Source organism: Alligator sinensis, unplaced genomic scaffold (genome assembly GCF_000455745.1).
Source record: "Alligator sinensis unplaced genomic scaffold, ASM45574v1 scaffold976_2, whole genome shotgun sequence".
In the NCBI taxonomy this organism is placed as follows: Eukaryota; Metazoa; Chordata; order Crocodylia; family Alligatoridae; genus Alligator; species Alligator sinensis.
In genome coordinates, this window is record NW_005842666.1 from 797,286 (window position 1) to 818,699 (window position 21,414).

At 42.4% G+C, this 21,414-nt stretch overlaps 1 protein-coding gene and 1 non-coding gene across 2 annotated transcripts in view; one reads left to right on the plus strand and one right to left on the minus strand.

The window, feature by feature from the left end:
• PPFIA2 (PTPRF interacting protein alpha 2) overlaps positions 1-21,414 on the plus strand; it is a gene marked incomplete at its 3' end in the record, with an annotated part of 557,753 nt that overhangs the window by 464,140 nt on the left and 72,199 nt on the right. The window contains exons 8-9 of the mRNA XM_025215735.1: positions 10,533-10,679; positions 14,889-15,023. Of these exons, the coding sequence (XP_025071520.1) occupies positions 10,533-10,679; positions 14,889-15,023 (282 nt within the window). The remainder of the gene's footprint in view (positions 1-10,532; positions 10,680-14,888; positions 15,024-21,414) is intronic.
• Positions 12,601-12,674, minus strand: TRNAT-AGU. The gene has a single exon. It is a non-coding gene; the product is annotated as a tRNA-Thr (tRNA).

Below are 21,414 nucleotides of genomic sequence, written 5' to 3' on the forward strand. Positions count from 1 at the left end.
TCTTCTCCCTTCAGCGAAAAGTAGCCGCTGATGGGCCTTTCACCTGTTCCGCCCACCTGATGGTATGCAATATGCGCCTCTAATTCTTCGGCGTCTGTTACTTGCCATTTTCCACTGCGCCAAGGGCAGTTTCTCACTAACTCTAACTCCATCGTGTCTTCCCTGCATCCTGTTCGTGATGCCATGTCGGGACCGGAGGGTGGTCTGAGGCTATGGCCAGTAGCCCGGACCGTCAGGTGGGGTTTTTCCACGACGGAGTAGAGTTAGGCACGAAAGCATATTGGTTTTACAAAGAAAGCTTTACTTACACTGCCGATGGTCACAGTGCAGGAAGGAAACTTGCTTGAGTTGCAGTTGCACACAAACAAACACAAGTGAGATCTCTTCCGAACCGAACCGAACCGAGATGAGTCGTCGATGTACGACTCCACGAGCGCTTCACACGGGGGTACGTCAAATTTTCCACTATGACAGGGAGTGGCTAAAAGCTGATCAGGCCTCTATGTCCTCCTCCAAGACACACGCGGAGTTTGCTATGCTCCACAGCGCGCTCAGAGTTCCCCACGAGATGGTTGTGGAGTCCTCCAACTTGGGTGGAAACTGCTCTAACCTTTCATATGTCTAGCAAGCCAATTGCTAGCCGCCACGTAGGAATAATTTAGAACTGACCAATAGTGGGACACTAATTTGCATGCGTGTGGCGGGAGCTCTTTTCACCCCAGGTTTCTCTCTGCAGCTGAGAAATCCACCGTGCAAAGAAAGCTCCATGTGATGGGAAAATTCCAATGTGCCGAGGCACTAAAAATCATTGGGTTATGACACTCAGTTTGGGGATGAAGATAGCTCAGTAAAGAAGATTCTGCTTTGAATGTGGCAGCAGCTGAATATGAGGTGTTGGCTCCTCTTGATTTTGGAGAAGTCTGGGAAAACACTCGCATGCGCATGTGCTCCTGTGCACAACCCACAGAAATTACATCTCTTTATACCACCCAACTAGATGTTTTCCTAATACACTTTTCTGCTCCTTGGCAATTAAGTTACACCACTGTGTACCACACCAACCTAACAAATTAACAGATTTTTAATTTACAGTGTCATTCCCATTCCTTCTGAATTGTGCTTTATTTCACTTGCTGAATAGCTTTCAAAGTGAACTTGTCAAATGTATGTGTTTATTTAAACATTTGGTTGGATTTATTCTATATATGTTAGGTACCTTTGATTTAATGGGACACACGGGATATTTCATGTCCTATCAGTTCTTAGCAGAGTCCTGCTTGCTTTGTTCATGCAGCCCCTTTCTCTCCTTATTCCAAGACCTTGGCTTTACTGTATATTTTACTTTTTTTCTTGTTCTGGGAGCAAGTGGTTTCCTCAGATGCTACAGTTCAAGTTAGAGCTGTGTGAAATGTTCAAAACAAGCTTCATATATGCTCAGATTAAAGCTAGCATTTGAGGACTACTGCAAATGAAAACCTCTCTCTTTTCTCAAACACAAGCAAGCCAGCAAACACTGATGCCTGTGACTTAAGGTAGACATCTGGATTCTTAAGGCTTAGAAATGCCCTCTGCTCCCTTTTTATGTCTTTGGGTATATGCTACCCAGTCCTCTGGCTTCATGTCCCTCCCATATTTCCTTGTTTGTGGAAAGTATCACCCAAAAGTATTATTTTCCATGCCTAAGAAATTCTTTAAGGGAGCCCCTTCTATAGAACCTTCCCTATTCAAACTTGACATTATCTCTTCAGGAATACTGTAATGTATTATTTTGTTTGTGTTGCAATAGCATCTAGATGCCTTTCCAGGTCAGAGCTCCATGATAGTGCATGTCCCTAAAAGCTCACAGTAATTGTTCACCCATATATGAGACAGCAGCAAGCAACCTATTTCCAGTACCAAATATTAGCTTTACAGACTAAATGGATGTGGGAGTCTCCCTTTATCATGAGCATGTGGTTGAAAAACTGACAGTTTTGCGTGTCTCATGAAGATACTGGAAGAAACAAAAAGGGCTGGAGGATGGGATGACATAGTAAAAAGTCGGAGCAAACAGAAGAAGAGACTAGATAATTAATGACTAGACACCAAGTAGGATAAAAGAGAAAACAAAAAGACAAGGTAAAGGAAGGAAGAATGAAAGAGAGGAGAGCAAATAATTGTACCAACACCAGGTTTGCATAACCAGAGACTCACTATTAAAAAGAGCAGGCACTTGTCAGGAAGGAAAACCCAGAAAACAAAAGGGTGCACTATCCACTAGGAGCAGACACATGTTATAGACCTGATGACATTGAAGAGGATCCCATTAGGATTGCTTAAAAATCTGTTGTTCACGATGGAACAAACAATGTGGTTGGATACTCATTGATATAGAAGGAGGCTAGGGAAGATGCTTAGAGTAGAAGATTGCATGGTTTCCACTGAGATTCTTCCTGTCCCAAGACATGAAGGGTAAAGGCAGGACAAGATTACAAAGATCAACAGATCTCTGAAGCTAATGCTGTCAGGGTTCCTTGGAGATGTTTGACCATTGCCAGTATTCACAAGATAGAAGTTTTATTAAGGGACAGGCTCCAATTTAGTAAGGTGGAATAGACTTCTGGGATCAAGGCTGGCACAACTGATAAGAGTTTAACTGGGTACATGGGGGAGATGATTGGGCAAAACCAATAAAACCTCCAGGAATAAATCTAAAAATCAGTGGAGAACTGACTGATTGAAGATGTATAAATGGAGAAAGGAACACAAGAAAACAGAAAGAATAAAGAAAGCAGTAACAATTATGAAAACAGAAGACAGACAAGTATTTTAGCCAGTAAATTGGTTGTACCTATCTCAAATGTGATGTCAAATCAGGCCATACCCAAAAAAACGGAGGACTCCAATTTTGGGATTTGAAAACCAGACATCATAAGAATAAGAGATACTTGAGTGAATAGTAGCCATGATTGTAATGAAAGTATTCAAGGGCTCACATTGTTTAGAAAGCTAGAAATAAGAGTAAAGGTGGTGGAATAGCAGTATATATCAATGGAGTAAAGGTTTTGTTTTTGTTTTATATTTTTTTTACAAAGTGATAACATACACTAAACAGAATCTGAATGAAAAATCACATTAAGAAGGAACAGTAAAAAATTGTATCAGAGGGGTTGTTTTGGGCACTGCTGTATATCTCAGGTTCAAATTTTGATAAGGATTAGAGATCCTTATAATATTCTAGGACAAAATAGTAATAGTGGAAATTCTTTATGCAAAGTGTTTGTGGGAGATTTTGACTACCTAAATATAGACTAGATAACAAATGTTATGACTGAGGTTGGAGCACAGATATTTCTGGATGATACAATGGCTAAATTTCTCTACATATAGGAAGATTGCAGATGTCTAAAAAGACAATGAAACTGTAAACTTGGTTTTGTCATTTTGACAATGAAACTAAAAACTTGGTTTCCACAACCAAGAAAAGTTGATTTTTCCACTCTTTATAAAAGACCTGGTTGTGGAAAATAGTCTTGGATTAAACAATAATGAGTTGATTTAGTTCAATGCAAATCACAGGTAAAACAAGAATAGATTTATAACTAAAGTTTTGGATTTCTAAAGGATAGGCTTTGAAAACCTATGAACATTAGCTGGATATTGGAGCTCCTGAATTTAAATGATGAAAAGTTGTGCAACTGCTTTACATCAAAAGTGTAAATGCTGTCTGGAGCTTGCACTTCCCAAGCAAGATGATAAAAATATTAGGGAAGGACTGAAGACATATCAGGGTGACTCTTATACTGTATAATAAGAGGAAGCAAAGAATCTACAACAGATGGAAATGGTCAGAGGTCACATAGCACTGAAATAAGGGGAGAATGACAAAAGATTAGTTAATCTGGATTTTTCAGGAAAATTAAAGCAAACAACAGAGCTAAGGGAAAGAAGATAGGCTAGAAAGCAAGGATAATCTCAGTACAGTCGAAATACTAAATTAATACTCCACTTCAATCTTCACTGAGGATGAAGAGGTATAACAGAATAATTCTAGAATACACGAGGAAATTTATTTTATCTAAAATGGGAACAAAACAGAAATTACATATTGTGATGAAATTAAAGCCTCCAGATAATCTGCAATGCAAAATATTGAAATAACTGGCACATGAAATAGCAACTTGCGTAGAATAGATCTTCACTGAATTTGTCAACTGGGAAATAGTACTTTATGGGTGTGTCTACATGCACAAATATGACTAAATGTAATGTTCATTAAGCTAACGTGCATTAAGCAATTTTTGGCAGGTGTCTACAAGTGCAGGGACTTGGAACAAAAGTTAGTCCCAAATCCCTCTAGTCCTGCCATGTGCCCCTGTGGGCCTGGGGGAGCTCCAGCCTGCGGCCACTGGCTGCCAGCATTTGGTATCCATGTTGAAGCCAGAGCCAGCTACCAGCTCTTGGCAGCCATCATGGAAACTCTGATCCTTGGCCAACCCCTTCCCTTCCCAGGAGCTGTGTGCCCAGAACAGGGGCAGCACTTGCCAGCTTCCTCTTTGCCCACTCTTCCCCATCCCCCCCTGCCAGGGTTGCTCCAGCCCCTTCTCCTGTCCTTACCAGTGATGCCCAGCACCCCGCTGCTCCAGCCCGGCCTCTGCCAGTGACGACCACTGCCCTGTGCTCCTGCTGGCCCTGAGGGACCCATCAGCACCACCCCCCACCCCCCCGGGCCCCAAGACAGCCGCACACTTCCAGCAGGGGCCAGGTGATTGGGTGCAGGTAGCCATGCCCAACTCCCTCCTTTGGCACTCCCCTCTCCAGCCCATCTGCCCTGCTGCCCACACACTCCCTACCCCCTGCCCACCCCTAGCACCATTCTCAGGACATGCAAATGGGTGAAACAAAAAAATTTTATTTCCCTCACAACTCCCATCCCTCCCCACTCAACAAACAGAGCCCCCTCACCCCTATGTCCCCAGCACACAGAGCCCCCTCCCACCCGTAAAAACAAAGCCACTCCACCACCCTCCAACAATAAAAAACCTGCTTTCCAATGTGCAAGCTATATACAAGAGTCTCACAGTCTTTTATTGCCCCAGAGTGGGGGGCTGTAGGATAGGAGCACCTAGGGGGCAGAGCCTGGAAGGCAGGCAGCCAGCACCCCAAGCTCAGGCCATTCCCCTGTAGGTACGAGGTCTGTGGTGACCATGGCAGCCAGTGGGTTTGTCCCTGGGTGACAGAAGCTGGTGCTGCTCTGAGGTAGGCAGCTCTCCCTCTGGCTACCTAGGAGCCAGCCCCTACCTGTGTCACCACTGCGCTTTGAGTAAGCCCCTGCCGCATGTGCCCTGGGCAGTATACAATGAGCTGTTTGTGCAGGCTGAGGGGTGCCCGAATAACTGCGCCCTGCTGCTGCTGATCCTCTTGGTGCCCAGGGCACACCTGAGGAGAGGGGGAAGGGACTGGTGCTAGGGATGGAGTCTGGGAGGGCCCTCCCCCCAGTGCAGACCTTACCACGTGGTCAGGGCCGGTGAGGCTGATGGCTCAGCATGGGCCTCCCCATCAGAGATGGCATCTGGCTGTGCCTGGTGTCCATGGCCCGTGGTGTGTGGTGAGCCGGGAACCATTCACAGGAAGGAGCTGGCACTGCTAGCAGCTGGCCATGCCATGGCCAGCTGCTCCTCATGGTGGGGTCTGGGGTTGAAGCATTGTTGAGGCAGTTGCTGGCCAGGGCTCCCTGAGCTGCTGCTGGGTACAGGAGCTGGGGAGGTGGGTGGGGTGGAGCACTGCATCTCCGAGGGTCCTTCCTCCAGTGACGGCTCATTGGAAGGTTCAAGGCAGTGCAGGGGCTCAGTCAGGTTGACCCTCCTGGTGACCACTGCAGGGGTGCAGCCTGGGTCCTGGAGTGCTAAAATCTGGGTCAGCTGCCACGTGAAGAGCATGGTTTGATGGGCACAACCAAACCAACAATTGTGGTTGGTCATTGCCACCCACTGTGCCTGCAAGGCTTTGACCTTTATGTGGCATTGCCAAGCCATCTGGGAGTGTCCTATACATGTGGGTGTTTGAGCACCCTCTCTGCACGAAGTGCCGCTGCACCTCCACTTCACCCCAAAGGGCCATGAGGTCACCAATCTCCTCCCAGGTCCAGTTGGGAGTCAATGTGGATGGCACAAGTGAGTGCATGCAGGTGGGGCCAGACCTCAATGGAGAAGATGATGAGGATATCATGTCCTGCACTGGCTTTCTGGGCCCCCACACAGCTGTACCTGTGTGACTGGCACTAGACAGGGCTCAGGAATGCTCAGGAGTGGGACACAGCCAAGGACTGGGAGCCACATGGCAGAGGCAAATGTGCCACAGCACCTGCAAACACAGGAGACAGTGCTGGGGGTGAGCAGCACCAGGGACCAAGTACAGACTCTGCTGCCAGTGAGCCAGGCAGCAGCCCTGGGGAGATCTCAAGGCTGGGCAGGGTGTGCAGCAGGCTTCAGTCCTTTGCAGCACTCACATGTGGCCAAGCATGAATTCCAGCTATGGGACAGGACTGGCAGAGGCTGCCTGAGTCCCGGTAGAGGCACACATGGCCTGCAGCTAGGGGCTGCCAGAAAGCAGCCCAGCCCTGGGGCAGGAGAAGCTCCCAGCCAGGAGTCCTGGGGTGGGCTCAGGGTGGCCCTCTAATGGCTAGGCAGACCCAGTACTAAAGCTAGTACCGGGTCATGTCTACATGTGTGTTAATGTGCTTTAACTAATCACACCTAAATTTGATACTTGCATTTGCAGGTATCAAATTTAGGTATGATTAGCCTAACTGCCATTTTTAATGCACAGTAAGGGCATGCACGTGTAGATGTGTGCCTTTACTGCGCATTAAATTAGGCTGATGAGCATTAACTTGTCTCGTGTAGATGTGCCCTATGACTTGAAAATAACACATGCAGGGCATCTTTTCATGTGCTTCAGTGATGCGGGGAGTGTGTTTTAATTAGAGCGGCTCTCAGGAGTTTTAATCAGAGTGGCTCTCACATGCTGAATACATGTGATACCGAGGCTGGTGGAGTATCTTAATTAGAACACTCCAGCAGACTTGATTAATCAAGTCGACTCTGACGCATTCTAATTAGAATGCATCAGAACTGGTAGTGCCTATGTTCAGAAAAGGGAGGGCAGGGAATAAGTGACACAAGCAACTGCAGTGCTATTAGTTTGATTGTAATACTACATAAGGTTTTGGGACAGGTATTGAAAGAGAATAATCAAGGACATGAAGGTAAACATGAAATGGTGCAAAATGCGACATAGCTTTATCCAAGGCAGATTGTGTCAGACCAATCTAATATCCTTTTATGACACCTTAAATGACTTCTTAGATAAGGGCAACATAGTGAACATAACCTGTGTAAACTTAAGCAAAGCATTTGCAACTGGGCCCCAGCTGGAGAAGATTGGGATAAGTGTAAGGCAGATACAGAGTTGGATAAAAAGGAGACTAAAAGAAGTTATAGTGAAATGGAAACTAGGAGATTAGCAAGAAGGTACTAGTCATGTTCTACAGGTGTTGGTATGGGACTGATTGTGTAGAACAAGGGTGTCAAACTCATTCCATGCCATATGGAGCTTCTTCACAGCCTGGAGCACAAGGTGGCAGGGGCAGTGGCGAGTGAGGCTGTATTGGCATAGCCCACACTCACCCTCTAGCATGTCTACCAGAGCCCAGGTGCCCCAGATTCTGTAGCAGGCCGTGCCCCTCTGTGGTCATGTCCTCCGACTTCCACTAGCTGCTGGTAGCCTCACAGGATGGATAAATTGGCTCTTGGGGCTGAATCTGGCCCACAGGCCATATGTTTGATACCCATGCTGTAGAATTTTTCAGTAGTAATCTTGATGCAACAACTAGATGTGGACCTATGAAATTTGTGCATAACACAAACTTAGTGGGTTTTGCTCATACAGAGAAGGATCAGAGTATGCAAAATCACATGATCTGGGACTAATGCCATGAATTTTTACTCTAAACTGAGGGCTTGTCAATTGAGGGCAAGAAGAAGAGAGGAGCATAGGTATTTTGGTCAACTGTAGGGTGGACATAAGCCACCAGTGTCATGGGGCTATAAAAAAGGCTAATGCAATTCAAGAGTGTATTAGTCAGGGTATTTTTTTGTAAAGATAGGAAAGTATTAGTGTGCAAGATCCTTTTAGAATATTCTGTAGAGTTCCAGTCACCTACGTTCAAGAAGATAAATTTAAATTAAGACAGATGCAGAGGACAACTAGGATGATTAGGAAACTAGAAAACCTGTTTTAGAGCAGGAGATTAAAAGAGCTAGGCTTGCTTAGTTTAGGAAAATGATGGTTGAGAGGAGTTATAATTACTTTTTATAAATATATTTGGAAGGAAGGAAAAGAATCTCAGGAGAAAAGCTATGCAAGACCAGTAACAATGTTACAAGATCAAATGGACACAAACTGGTCACGAAAAACATTAGAGTTGAAATTAGAGGCGTGAAATTTTTGAATGGGGAGAGGAGAGAAACATAAATGTCATCAAGATGGACCTTGATAAATTTAGGGATGTAATAATATAACCTAGGAGTGTTTTGGGAATACTAGTCCACTATGCATAGGCACTGAGTACACGGGGACCTGAGGACTCTGGCCCTCCTCGGGAAGAGGCATAGGGTGATCACTCATCCCTTATTAGGTAGGACAGTCCCAAAATGTTAACATCAAGTCCCAGTCTTAGCACGCCCCCCCCCCCCCCCCCCCCAGCAAAAATAAAAGTCAGCGCCTATGCCACCACGTGATATATGACTTCAAGTGTTTAGTATCCATATGGGAAAACTTGACCTTTGGGTGGGCTATAGCACGTGGGGGAGGTGCCTATTAATCTCCTGGCTTCTATTGCTTTTCTGTTAGGGTGAGAGAATTTTTCCCCCTTGAATGTACTTTTTTTTTTTTTTGGAGGGAGCTTCTGGGGTTGTGTGGATTTTTAACTTTTTCCTTTTTTCCTCCAGATACTGGCTACAGCTTGAGGTTGGCAATCACCTGTGATGCTCCTAATTATTCAAAGTAACTGTTCAGGTGGATAGTGGGTCTTGATCATTCATTCAGGGTCAAGCTGATTGCCAGATTAGGGATCCAGAAGGAATATTTCCTCCAGGTCAGATTTGGAAGGATCATTGGGGAGTTTTTGCTGTCCTCTGATGTTTGGGGCATTTTTCATTTCATAGCATCATATGGGTACATCTTACCTAACATTTTCCCTGTCATTACAGTGACCAAAGCATCCACAGTGTCCTTGTCTGTCTTGTTCTCTTCATATGGCATATAGTAGAAGATAATAGAAGATCTTTTTATTATTATTGCATGCCTTGTGGCTGCGGCGTGCAAGAGGCTCTTGAAAGACTGTTTCTGTAGATCCTTTTGGAGAGATGATTATGAAACTAGAGAACTGGACTTGATGTCCCAAAAAGTTCTTTCCAGTCTTATGTTGTCAAGAAATTGTATATTAAGACTGAGGCGTGTTTCTTGGTCCTTGTGCTCAATAATGCTTTGCTTGTTTGTTTCCTTTATCTTTTGCATGACTACAGTCATTTGTTAGGTTAAGGCTTCATTCGTGTCCAAAGGAATGCTTCAGGAGGGGGGTATGGTTCCTTAGTATCTGTTCCCTGCAGAGATTAGTGTAGGTATAGCTCAGCATTTTCTGTAGGAGTATGATAGTGTAAGGGACACTGAATTAGATCTTCATTCCTTTTCTGTTCTCTGGAGACATCAAAGGTGAAACCAGTGTGTGGGAGATATGAGTGTGGTGATAGAAAAGATCTAACTGTGGGGCCTGAAGGGGCAAGATATTTTTTTAAGCTTTGAGTACATTCAGCACAAACTTCCATGTACATTTGCAAACAGTTGCTCAAAACATATCTTTATGAACTGAGTGGGATGCAGGGGAAGGTGGGAACCTGCAAGTCATTTACACACTCATTGCATCTTAACTTAAGATCATGCAGCCCTGGCTTATCTAGGAAATCTGCATCTAGCAGATATTCTATCCTCTCTCCCACTAGTTAAAAAGCTAGGTTGGATGACACTATTGTGAGTAAAAGAAAGTTTGGGTCCAAAATGTATTAAGCTAGTCAGTTCGGGACCTAAGTGCTTTTAGACTCCTTTTATTGGCCTTTATAGCTCCCTTTTTGAAGCATATTGTTTAGAGTATTGCATTGTGATATTTAGATTACTATGTGACCTGTATTTTCTGATGTCTACAATTATTTATAAAGTAAACAAATTACTATTAAACAGCTTGTAATATTTATCGCATATATTAAAATGCTGAAAAGGTGAGAAATGTTCAGTTTTCCCCTGAGTGCTGTATCAACTAATTTAACTATGTTGGTGGGTGGTTTTACATTCTGCTGTAGACATTTGTAATTTTTTTATGTGAAGACATATGAATCCAAAGGAAAAGAAACTTTCCTTACAAAATTCACAGCCCTGTTTAAAATTAAGCTAACTTTCAAACTACATGACATTTGAAATGCATATATTTTTCATTATAGGCTATGGCACAAAAAGAAGATATGGAAGAAAGAATCACTACCCTTGAGAAGCGCTACCTCAGTGCACAGAGGGAATCCACCTCTATACATGACATGAATGATAAGCTGGAAAATGAACTGGCAAACAAGGAGGCCATCCTACGCCAGGTTCAGTATCTGCATCACTGAAATGGCTCTATTCATGCAGAATAAAAGTTAGCATCCGAGGACAAAAAAAAAAAAAGAAAGTACAGGAGTTATAGTAGGAGGTTTCTATTAAAGTAGGTTGAGCTTCTCATTCTGAGTCAATGAACAAATCTGCCTTAAAGTAATTCAGGCAATTTAGTCTACAAATTTCATATCAGCTGCTATAAACCTATTTAACAAAACCAATTTGCCCTCTCAACTTCATAAAGTAGCTTCAGTCAGTTATGTTTTCAAGTGGTGTCCTGCACTAGAAAGGGCAGATCCAGGATTTGGCAAAGTGGGGTGCAGGAGTGTTCACCCAGTTTCAGGGGTGACTGCACCCCTACTCCCAGCATCTTCCCCTGCTACCAACTTGTGTGGCCACGCTGTACCATAGGAATCCTCCCACTTCCCCTCCATGCTCAGAGGCACATCTTCTTTCCTCCCTTCCCCTCCAGCTGTTGCTGCTTTCCTTGCTGTCCCAGGAGCAGAAGATGCTTCACAACTTTTCTTGCCCACTCCAGCCATGCTGCATGGCGGCTGGACTCAGCTGGGAATAGCGACAGTGGCAGGGGGGGGGGGGGGTTCCCCCTCCCTGCATGTGCTTCCAGGGGACCAGGTAGGATGGGGGAAACTTACCCTTGCCCATCACTGCTGCTGTTGCTGTTCCAAGCTGAGCCCAGCCCCCACACAGCCCAGATGAAGCAGGGAGGAGCAGTTCTGAAGCTTTCCCTATTCCCAGGACAGCAGGGAAAGCAGCAACAGGTCAGAGGCCAGGGGTGAAAAGAGGCAGGGGTGGGCCTTTTCACACAGAAGGGAAGTATGGGATTCTCACCTGCTTTGGGGGGTTAAAATTTCCCCAAGAGGCTCCTGCAGTATAGTCCAGTCTGAAAAGGGTGTGCAGCGGTGCCACTGCACACCTTCTGCATCCACCCAGTGCATCTGAAGTGACATTACCTAGGCAAAAAATGAAAGGTTTTTTTTCCATATAGTCTTCACTCGGATACCATTAGTCACAAAATAGAAATAGAAATATAGGAAGAGATGTTCTTTAGCAATTCAGCCAGGACACTGGAAGTCAGTTCTCATTTTGTATTCCTAATTCTTTCACTGGTTCAATACAGCCAGTAGTAAGACAGATGTATAATGCTGCAAAATTAGTGTACTCATACTTACTTTATAAAGGTGTGTGAGGTATTATTAGTTGCTATGTATTAGTATGTTATGTCATCATCAGGTGTCACGGGGTGAGAAATGTTACATCCCTATTATGCAACAGGGCAAACATAGTTACTAAACAGTTAGGTCATTTCTTCTTAAGGTTGTATAATAGCTCAGACTTTTGGCCCTGATTCTCGTTTAGCCGCACTTACATGATAAACTTACTGTGCCAGGCAGTCAAGGCCTTCAGATATTCTTCACTGCTCCACACAGGCTGCCTACAAAACTAGCAGTTTTGTCAGGATATCCACACTAATTAGCACTGCCACGCAACAGTTCTAACTAGTTCATCTGAAACATTGCACCAGGCAAGATTGAACTACTTCCAGTTTAGGTGGCAGCAGTGCAGAACAATGAGGTATGCTTGAAAATGCTGCTGCTTGGCATAGTAAGTGTGCTATATAGACATAGTCTTTGGGTGCACCAAGATGAGTACAGATGTGCTGTATGTGCCACCGCAGACCCGTCTGGTAGAAAAAGTGTTAATATGGGGGGCAGAGCATCCTGGATGCCCCTTGACTAAGCACCCTGCAGGGGCTTCACCAAGGCAGACAGGGGGTCAAGCAGGCCCCCTTTGAGACCTTGGCCCCAGGCAGGACTTGGACCTGGGGTGGTGGGAAGGGAATGGCAATGCATGGAGTCAACCCCTGCCTTTCCAAAAGGAGAAGGACAGTAGGAAAAGAGGCACTGCTGGGATTTGAACCCAGGATCTCCTGTTTACTAAACAGGCACTTTAACCAGCTAAGCCACAATGCCAACCACAGGGAATCTTTATTGCTACACACTACACATGTCACACATGCAGGCATTCCCCACACTGCTACTTTGCAGCGCTGGGGGCAGGGGGGTTGACCCCAGGATTCTGGGGCCAAAAAAACCCAAGCCTAAAAACAGTGGGGTGGCACACATGGTGGCAGCATATGCCACCCAAAACCGGAGCCTGGCCGGCTTCAGGCACATTCTGGCTGCCAGCCAGGCTCCACGCTGCAGGATCCCCATGGCTGCAGCTCCTGGAGGCCCCTAGGTCTGCAGGTAAGGCTGCTGGGGACAGCACAGTTGGTGGCCCCAGCCTCCCCTACCCCACCCGGGGTAACATGGTGCACATCAGAGCATGTGTGACACAGGCATTTCCTGGGGACACGTAGCAGCAGCACACCTTATGCCGTTGCTGTTTGTCCCTAAGGAAACACACATCTTTGCTCATGGGGAGCCTGATGTTGTAAGCCTATCAGCCAGCTGTGTGCCTTAGAGCAGCCTCAGATATAATTTAACAAAGGCTTGGTCCAAAAATAAGTGGGCTCAATGGCAATTTGCCCCTTCTTCCTATCTTTAACATTTCCAGCACATTTTTTTATTCTGGAATCAGCAAGGATGGATGATTTGGAGGCATTCTACATGCTCTATTAGGGTGGGGAGTGAGGAACAAGACAGGACTATTCGCCTAATTGTTATATAGGGGTGTGAGACAACAGAAAATCTAGTCATATACCTGACCATTGGGTAAAGTGAGTGAAGTTGACCACTTTTCATTTGGTTAAACTGTATGAATTGAAAACTCCAATGAATATTTTGAAAATGTAGATTTGTTCTCCCCCAAGACACAGAAGAAGAGTAAAAAAGAAAATCTTTTCCTTCTGTCAGACATTTTTATAATGCTTTAGCACATACATTGTTTCCTAACTGCATCAGACTGTATTCAAATGAACTTCATTTTCAGTGATCTGGAAGAAAGCATAAAATCATTGTGCTAAATGATTTTAGAATAACATTCTAGCATTTTATGTGAGGCAAAAATGTGAGGGACATATAATTTAGGGGACAAGTCAGGGACACCAAGAAATCTGGATGGTTTGGCAAGATATACATGTATGAAATGTGTTTTAATGCAGTGAAGTAAAAAGTCACATGGGCCCAAATTCAGCTCCCCTTTTGGCAGGTATGTAGCACTTACTCAGCTAACTTCGCTGTGTTGGTGCCATTTTGAACATATTTTTAGATCCTGCTCCCTCTTCTTAACAACTTGCTCTGACTGTTTTTGTCCTGCTAAAGTCCTTTTTCACCTAGTCAAATGTATCAACTTTGTGTAAATCCCTGTGGGGAAGAGAGGAGGGCAGATTTCCAAACTTTTAGCCCGAAAACCTTGTGGTTAGAACACTTGCCCAGGAATGAAGGACCCAGGTTGTATTTCCCACTTACTCACATATGGTTTGAACCTACAACCCCACCTACCAGCTTAGTTAGCTCAGCTTGCATTGCCAAGAGCAGACTCCACCTTTCCTGTTGAAGCTGGCCCATGAGCAATAAAGAAAGGAAGATAATGTGAGGCTAGGGGAAACCCAAACCAGAGGATGTTTGGCTCAGTAATGAGAGCACTGCACTGCAAGGAAAGTGTCTTGGGTTTTGGCCCCCTTCCTCCAGTAGGATAAAAGCTATCCCACTGCTATTTTCTCAAATGACACTTAGATGCAAAATGCAGAAATATCATCCGATGTTCCAGCCATCAGTTCATTCCAACAATTTTGTGGCAGTTGTATCTGTTTAAAATGTGTACTACTTCGTATTTTAGCTCCCTCTTAACTTTGCAATGAACTAGACTCAATAATTCTGTTTGTACTTTCCAAAATGGCTTTTACTGGCACCAGTACATTGCTTTTTGCTTGGGTAAGCAGTACACAGATCATGGAAAAGGAGTGTTTGTTCATCTTTGTACTTTACAATTTGTGACTCCTTTTATTAGCCTCAAAAGGCCTCAGATCCTTAGTCCTCAAATCAGGCATAATAAATATAACAGGCCCATACTCTTCCATACTTAGATTAATCATTTTTGCAGCAGCATAATAAGGTCTCTCAAGCTAGATAATACCTTTGCCTGTACCCAGTTCGACTGACCTTCTCAGAAAATTCTTTTAAGAACTATAACAAGTTTTTAATTCTGGTTTTTATATTTTTTTTTCCATCTCTGGGTTTCAGTTGGAAGAAAAAAACAGACAGCTGCAAGAACGTCTTGAGCTAGCTGAGCAGAAGCTTCAACAGACAATGCGGAAGGCTGAGACATTGCCGGAAGTAGAGGCTGAACTGGCTCAGAGAATTGCAGCATTGACAAAGGTACTGCACTGAGAAATAGGTTCACTTCAGAAGCATATATGGTTTAATTTTGATTTATTATTCCTCCTTTTGACAACAAGAGCAGTAACAGTAACAAAAAAGCAACATGGTTTCAACGCGATTTGGAAAAAATGCCCTGTGCTAATGTACTAGAAGCAAATGTTAAATATATGACATAGTTATTATTTACCTATCTTACATTGATGCGATTGGTGCAACTCAATATAACAATATTATGTAACCTGACTGTGATTTCTCAGTGTTTGTGGGCAGACAAATTAACTACCCTTACTTACTTTAAAGTCCATTAGGGCCAGGTACAGACATTACACTTTTAATGATATAAATGATTGGAAATGAGTCTATACCCATAACAGAACAGAAGTTCTGCACACAAAACTGGTCTATACCTGTAACAGAACAGAAGTTCAGCACGCATAGACTGGCTTAAAAATGGTGGAACCCGGTCTAAGACTTGCCCCCACCACCAAAGAGTGAATGTGTATTCTGTTTGCTACTGATCTAAACTACACCACTTACAGAAAACTGTGTAACTTAGATCGATTCCACCTCAGGCTTTTTGAATGTCTGTATTTAGCCTATCTGTATAAGGAGTCATAGATTTCCAGTATCACTAAAAATTCATGAATCCATTTAGTTTGCAATACACAAACATTTCACACTTAACAACAAAAGAAACAGTCATGCTATTACTCATATTTATTTTTTCATGATGTTTTTATACACCACATCAATTAGAAAAGACACAACAATCATTTTCACTACAATAAATGACACAAAATAACATCTTCCTTACTGGCAGTTGGGATCATTTGCGTAATAAAAACAAAGCCATCTGGAATATTTACTTTGAAAAAAATAAACCCTCTTGTAGCAGATAGTCAGAATACAGTTGATAAATCACATAAAAAATGCAAAGCCCTAAAGGGACCAAAGACAGCCTGGTTTCTATGTTAGCAGCTTTCTTACAGAAAAACAAGACAAAAGTACATTTTAAATATTGCAGCTGTGCATACAACTAGTTCTGTAATTCAAAGATTATTAGCTTTATTTTGTCACATTACTATCATAAAATAATTTATCCATCGCATTTTATAGTCAGACAAAATGAAAAAAGCCAATATAGGATATGATGTTACATATTACTCTGATAGGTCTAAACTTTCCTTTTTCTGTCACTAAAGGAAGATTGTAGCAAACTTTGCAGACAAATGTTCATATTTAATGAATGCTAAAAAATTATTTTCGTTCCTTTGTACTGGGTCATCAGTACCTAGTCGTATTAATTTAGCCTAATTGTTTCTGCATTTTAGTGATGAGGACATTATACACACATGCACACGTGTATATTTTATCTCAAGAAGTCAAGATCAGTATTCAGTAATCAGGATATTCACTGATTATGTAAATGGCTTGAATTCTGAAAGGCAGACTGAAAATGAAGATTCAGCAAAAAATGAGCTAAATGAAATGACAAACAAATGTTCCAACATTTTTTTTAAAACCTCATGTGTGTATAAAGGCAACCTTGGCAGCTTTAAATTGCCCAACTGTGACTGATACAACAAATGACCCTATTTTAATTATTGTTATTATTATTACTATTATTTTAATGCCCTTAGCAATGCAAGAGAGTGTTGTCTTATATTTTTGAATAATTTTTCTTTTCTTGAATCATTTCTGCTGTATTTGAGGAACCAGGCAGTATTTTTAAGCTTCAAGCACATCTTTTATTGTCACCATTTTTTAATTGAATTAATATTAATAATGAATATTGTGAGAAGTCTTCAGTATGTAATATTTTCAAGTGCTATTCCTAGGCAGAGCTCTGCCAAAAGAAAGTTCTCATGATGGACATCATGAGAGGAAGTGGCATTGTAACTCCACACCAAATACTGTTACCTGACTCACCTGTGCAGCTGTAGCTTACTCATTTTTAACTAAGATTAAAATTGTGAGGGGAAAGACAGTAAGTGGCAATAATGAGGCTAGCAACGTTTGAAGAGTCACCCTAAATTCCTGGCTGAGATTGTGAATATGGAAGGGAGAGGTGAACCAGGAATTTAGGTGCCTAGCATTGAGAAGCAGCTAAGCTGGTATGAAGGACAGGAAATGAATCTCAGGGAAGATTGACCCTGAGAAGCAGAAGAAAAATAGAAATCAATGGGACATTATAGCGAGAGAAGAGAAAGGAAAAGTAAAAGCAAGAGAGATATTTATGTTTATATATTTATTCAAACATTAAAATATAGATGTATTTATCTATAAAGTATAAAGTGTCTAGGCTCTTTTGCTATTTGTTGAAAAGGAATGAAGTAGCTGGTAAATAAGTGCAGATAAATAAGTGCAGTAGCCACTCCAAAGTCAAGAAGGGAAGATTATTTCAAAACAAAGAAACAAAAAAACCCGAAAAATTATGCCACCACATTTTTTTCGCAGTCTTCTATGCAACTGCAAATGTCTGGGGGAAAACTTTGGTTTGCAAAGTGTTCACATGACCAACAAAGTTGATTTGTTTTGGAGTCTTGGGGGCAGTGAATTACAAAACCAAGGGCTCTTGTGGAAAGCCTCTGTCATTATTCAGTCTGGAGAAAAGAAAAATGAGGGTGTAGTTGATAACAGTGTTCAAATACCTGAAGAGTGATTATAGAGTGGATGGAGCCGGGCTTTCCTCTGAGGCTATATAGCCTCCAGCTGCAGGAGTTTGTTGATTAGGAGGAACTTCCTGACTATTAGGGTGGTTGAAACTTCAAATAAGCTATCTAAAAAAGTTTTATGTCCAGCTCTGGAAATTTTTAATAGCAGGTTGGACAGACACTTGGCTGGGATGGTTTAGTCATGGATGATCCTACCTTGAGCAGGGCCTGGACTAGATGATCTAGTGAGGTCCCTTCCAGCTCTACTTTCCTATGATCTATTTTAGTCAGACAGGATACTCACTCAAGATATTGCCATTAAATACTGTTCTTATTATGACCAGAAAACTCACTATGCATTTTCACATCTTTTTCAAAAAAATTAATTTGACATGTCTAGAGAAGTGGTTTTAAACCTGTGATCTGCATACTCCTGGAGGTCCACAAACTATGTCTAAGGGGTCCATGAAAGATGACTATGATCAATCAGTAGTATGTGAATATCCACACTTACAATTTATAGAGGTGCGTACCTCCATTAAAAATATCCAAAGGGGTTTGCACCTCCATTTAAAATGTTTAGGGGTCTGCAAATGAAAAAAAGTTGAAAACCACTGGATTAGAGGAAAATCTAAAACATCATTTAGGCTTCAATACCAGTTCTATTACTTTCTAATTATTTATACAGTGAAAACTTGAACAAATATCGTTTTTTTAATATCCTTATAGAATACTAAATATGAAATATGAATGCTAAATACTAAATATGAATGAGTGACAAAATCTGATCCATACATCATATTGATTAAGTATATAGCTTATATGTTCTTATTTCAAATTTATGCAAATGTTGTTAAAAGTGCATAAATGGGAATCTCTGTATTTTCCAGACAACAATAAATGTTTTTAAATGCTTTAAAATGGCTAGCTAGTGCACAGGTGCAAACTGTAACATTTACCCAAGTAGCTGAGTAACTCATGCTGTTAGCATGCAAATGGCTCCATGCAAATGTGGCTATATTGTTATAGGTGCCCAAGTAAGCTAGTTTAAAGTTAGCTCAGGTATATCCCATTCACTGCAGTGGAAATCTGCCTTGGGAGGTTAAAGGTGAGTCTTCTGAGCCAAGTCCCTCTACATATGCTGCACTGAAACAAAACCAAAAATATTGATTCTTCTTGATTCCACCTCATTAGAAGTGACCCCACCGAAATTAGTGGAGTTTCATTACTGTAAAACTGGTAAAAGAAGTAGGCGCATATATTTCACTTTTTTATCAAAGTAAAATAACATGGGATGGCATAAAACATGCTTCCCTGTGGATAAATGATGAGAACAGTAGTCATGGATTACCTATGATAAAAACACAGTGTAGATACGTTCTTCGAATTTGATTTGATACTCTTCAACTCAATGGCCCAGCAGCATGTATGTATGGATTTCTGTTTTGCCATTCCACTTTAGTAAATCCAGATTAATATTTTATAAGACAAATGTGATAGAAGATTTTGCTTCTAAAATCATGTCAGTTGGGGTTTGGGTTTTTCTCTATATTTTATAGAGTGAATTGGTGAATATTTTCTGCTGCTTTTTCACAAATTAGTCATAAGGTGTGAAATTCTAAAAGTCTGGAGATCTTGGCTAAGTATCCAGAAAGTTACTTGATTCATCTGAGACTTTGTTTGGCTTAGTTTTCAGTGTGGACTAGCCATAAGGTGAGCCACTGCAATATCAGCCAATCTGTAGTAAAGGAATCTGGACAGGTGCATGGCCTGTGCTGCCAGGCTTCTCATCAACGCTGGCATTGTGGCTGAGGAACTTTGTAGCTGTCTGTGGCTATGGATTCACATTCATTTATAACACTAGTAAGTGCTGAGTAGAGTACCATCACACCTTGACTGTTGTGCTGCACAGATGTGTTGCATAACAGCCCATTTCCACTACAGGCACATTACAGTAGCAGTATGTAATAACAAGTACCCAAGTTAGAGACTAGCTGACAACTCAAAGAGTAGTGGCTACCTCATTATGTGGCACTAGTCAGGTATGGCTGTGTGAACACAATATGTCAAGGGAAAAACCAATAAATGAATTTAAATTAAATCTACAATGAATATGGGGCCTTAGTCTGTGTCATCATTCAACCAACCCCTTGTGGTAGAGCCTATGAACTTACTGCCAATCATGGAAAGTTATTTCCCTGCATGAACTACATTTTTAGAGATAGGACATATCTGGCTACATTCAATACAGATTCATTTCCTCCTCTTAAAGGAAATGATCTGCCTTGGTCCAGTCTGAATCTACTACATTTGCATCTCTTCTTAGGGCTGCTTTTCTTGAAGAAGTTGACAAAAGTTTGTTTATGAAGGACTGGAGGGTGGATGGTTTTGGAAAGGAGTGAAAGTTTGTATGAAGTGCTGCATGACCAAAAAGATTCATAGATTTCATAGACATTAGGGCTGGAAGGGACCTCTCAAGATCATCAGGTCCAGCCTCCTGCCCAAGGGGCAGGAAGTTAGCTAGGGTCAAAGGATCCCAGCAAGACAAACATCCACATGTTTCTTAGCCACACTCTTAAACATGAGTCTAGAGTAGGTGCTTGCAGGGGGAGTCTATTCTAGGCCTTGGGGGCTTGGACAGTAAAGAAGTTTTTCCTTATGTCCAACCTTAAATGGTCTTGGATGAGTTTGTGACCGTTGGACCTTGTCATCCCTTGGGGGTGCTCTGGTAAACAGGTGTTCCCCCAGATCCTGATGCACACCCCTTATGTACTTATAGGCTGCTACCAAGTCACCCCGAAACTGCTTCTCCAGGCTGAAGAGTCCTATGGCTCTCAGCCTCTCTTCATAAGGCTTGTTCTCTTGTCCTTTGATCATGCGCATGGCTCTCCTATGGACTCTTTCAATCTTCTGCACATCCTTTTTGAATTGTGGAGCCCAGAATTGGATGCAGTACTCCAACTGTGGCCTTACCAAGGCTGAGTACAATGGGAGAATGACATACTGGGACTTATTTTAGAAGCATCAGTGGATACAAGCCAGAGGTTTGTTTGGTTTGCCAAACTTCAGGTTTGCCAGATGGCAAACCTGAAGGAGAGAATGAGTCTGGAAATCTATGTGGCCAGGAAACTTTTACCAGAAGCAATCAGTGGCAGCAAAGGATGGGTACATTGAAGGTAATGCTAAATTTGACCGGGTGTTAGTGGAAGAGACTATGTGGTAGGATAATGAGGAGAAAGGCAATTCTGATTTTTTTTAAAGGTGGACATGAATGGAGTCACAGGCTGACTCGATGGAAAAGACATAGTAGAGAGCAGGTAGAGTTAGGAAACGGATGCTGAAAGTGGCTGAGGCCCTGGAGAACTATAAATTCAAGTTTATGAAAAGACTGGGTTCAGGGAAAGGAAAGGAAATGATAGAAAAGTCCACAATGGAATGATGAAGCTGTGCTTAGAAATGGAAATGTGCTTAATAATAGTAAGTATGGAGTAAGTGGCCATGCTGTTGTGAGGGCAAGAATCAAGAAAGTAATGCATGAGAGAAGAAATGAAACCATTCCAATTAATGAGTGACAGTGGTGTGCAAGTGTGAGGATCCACCATCAAAAATAAATAAAGAAACAGGTTGGTTGAGAGATATCAGGAGTTTCAAGGAAAAAAGGAGATAAATGTTGGCGAGCAAGTTGGTCAGATGTGGAGGAAGTGAACAGAGTAAGGTTTGTAATGGGCAGGAAT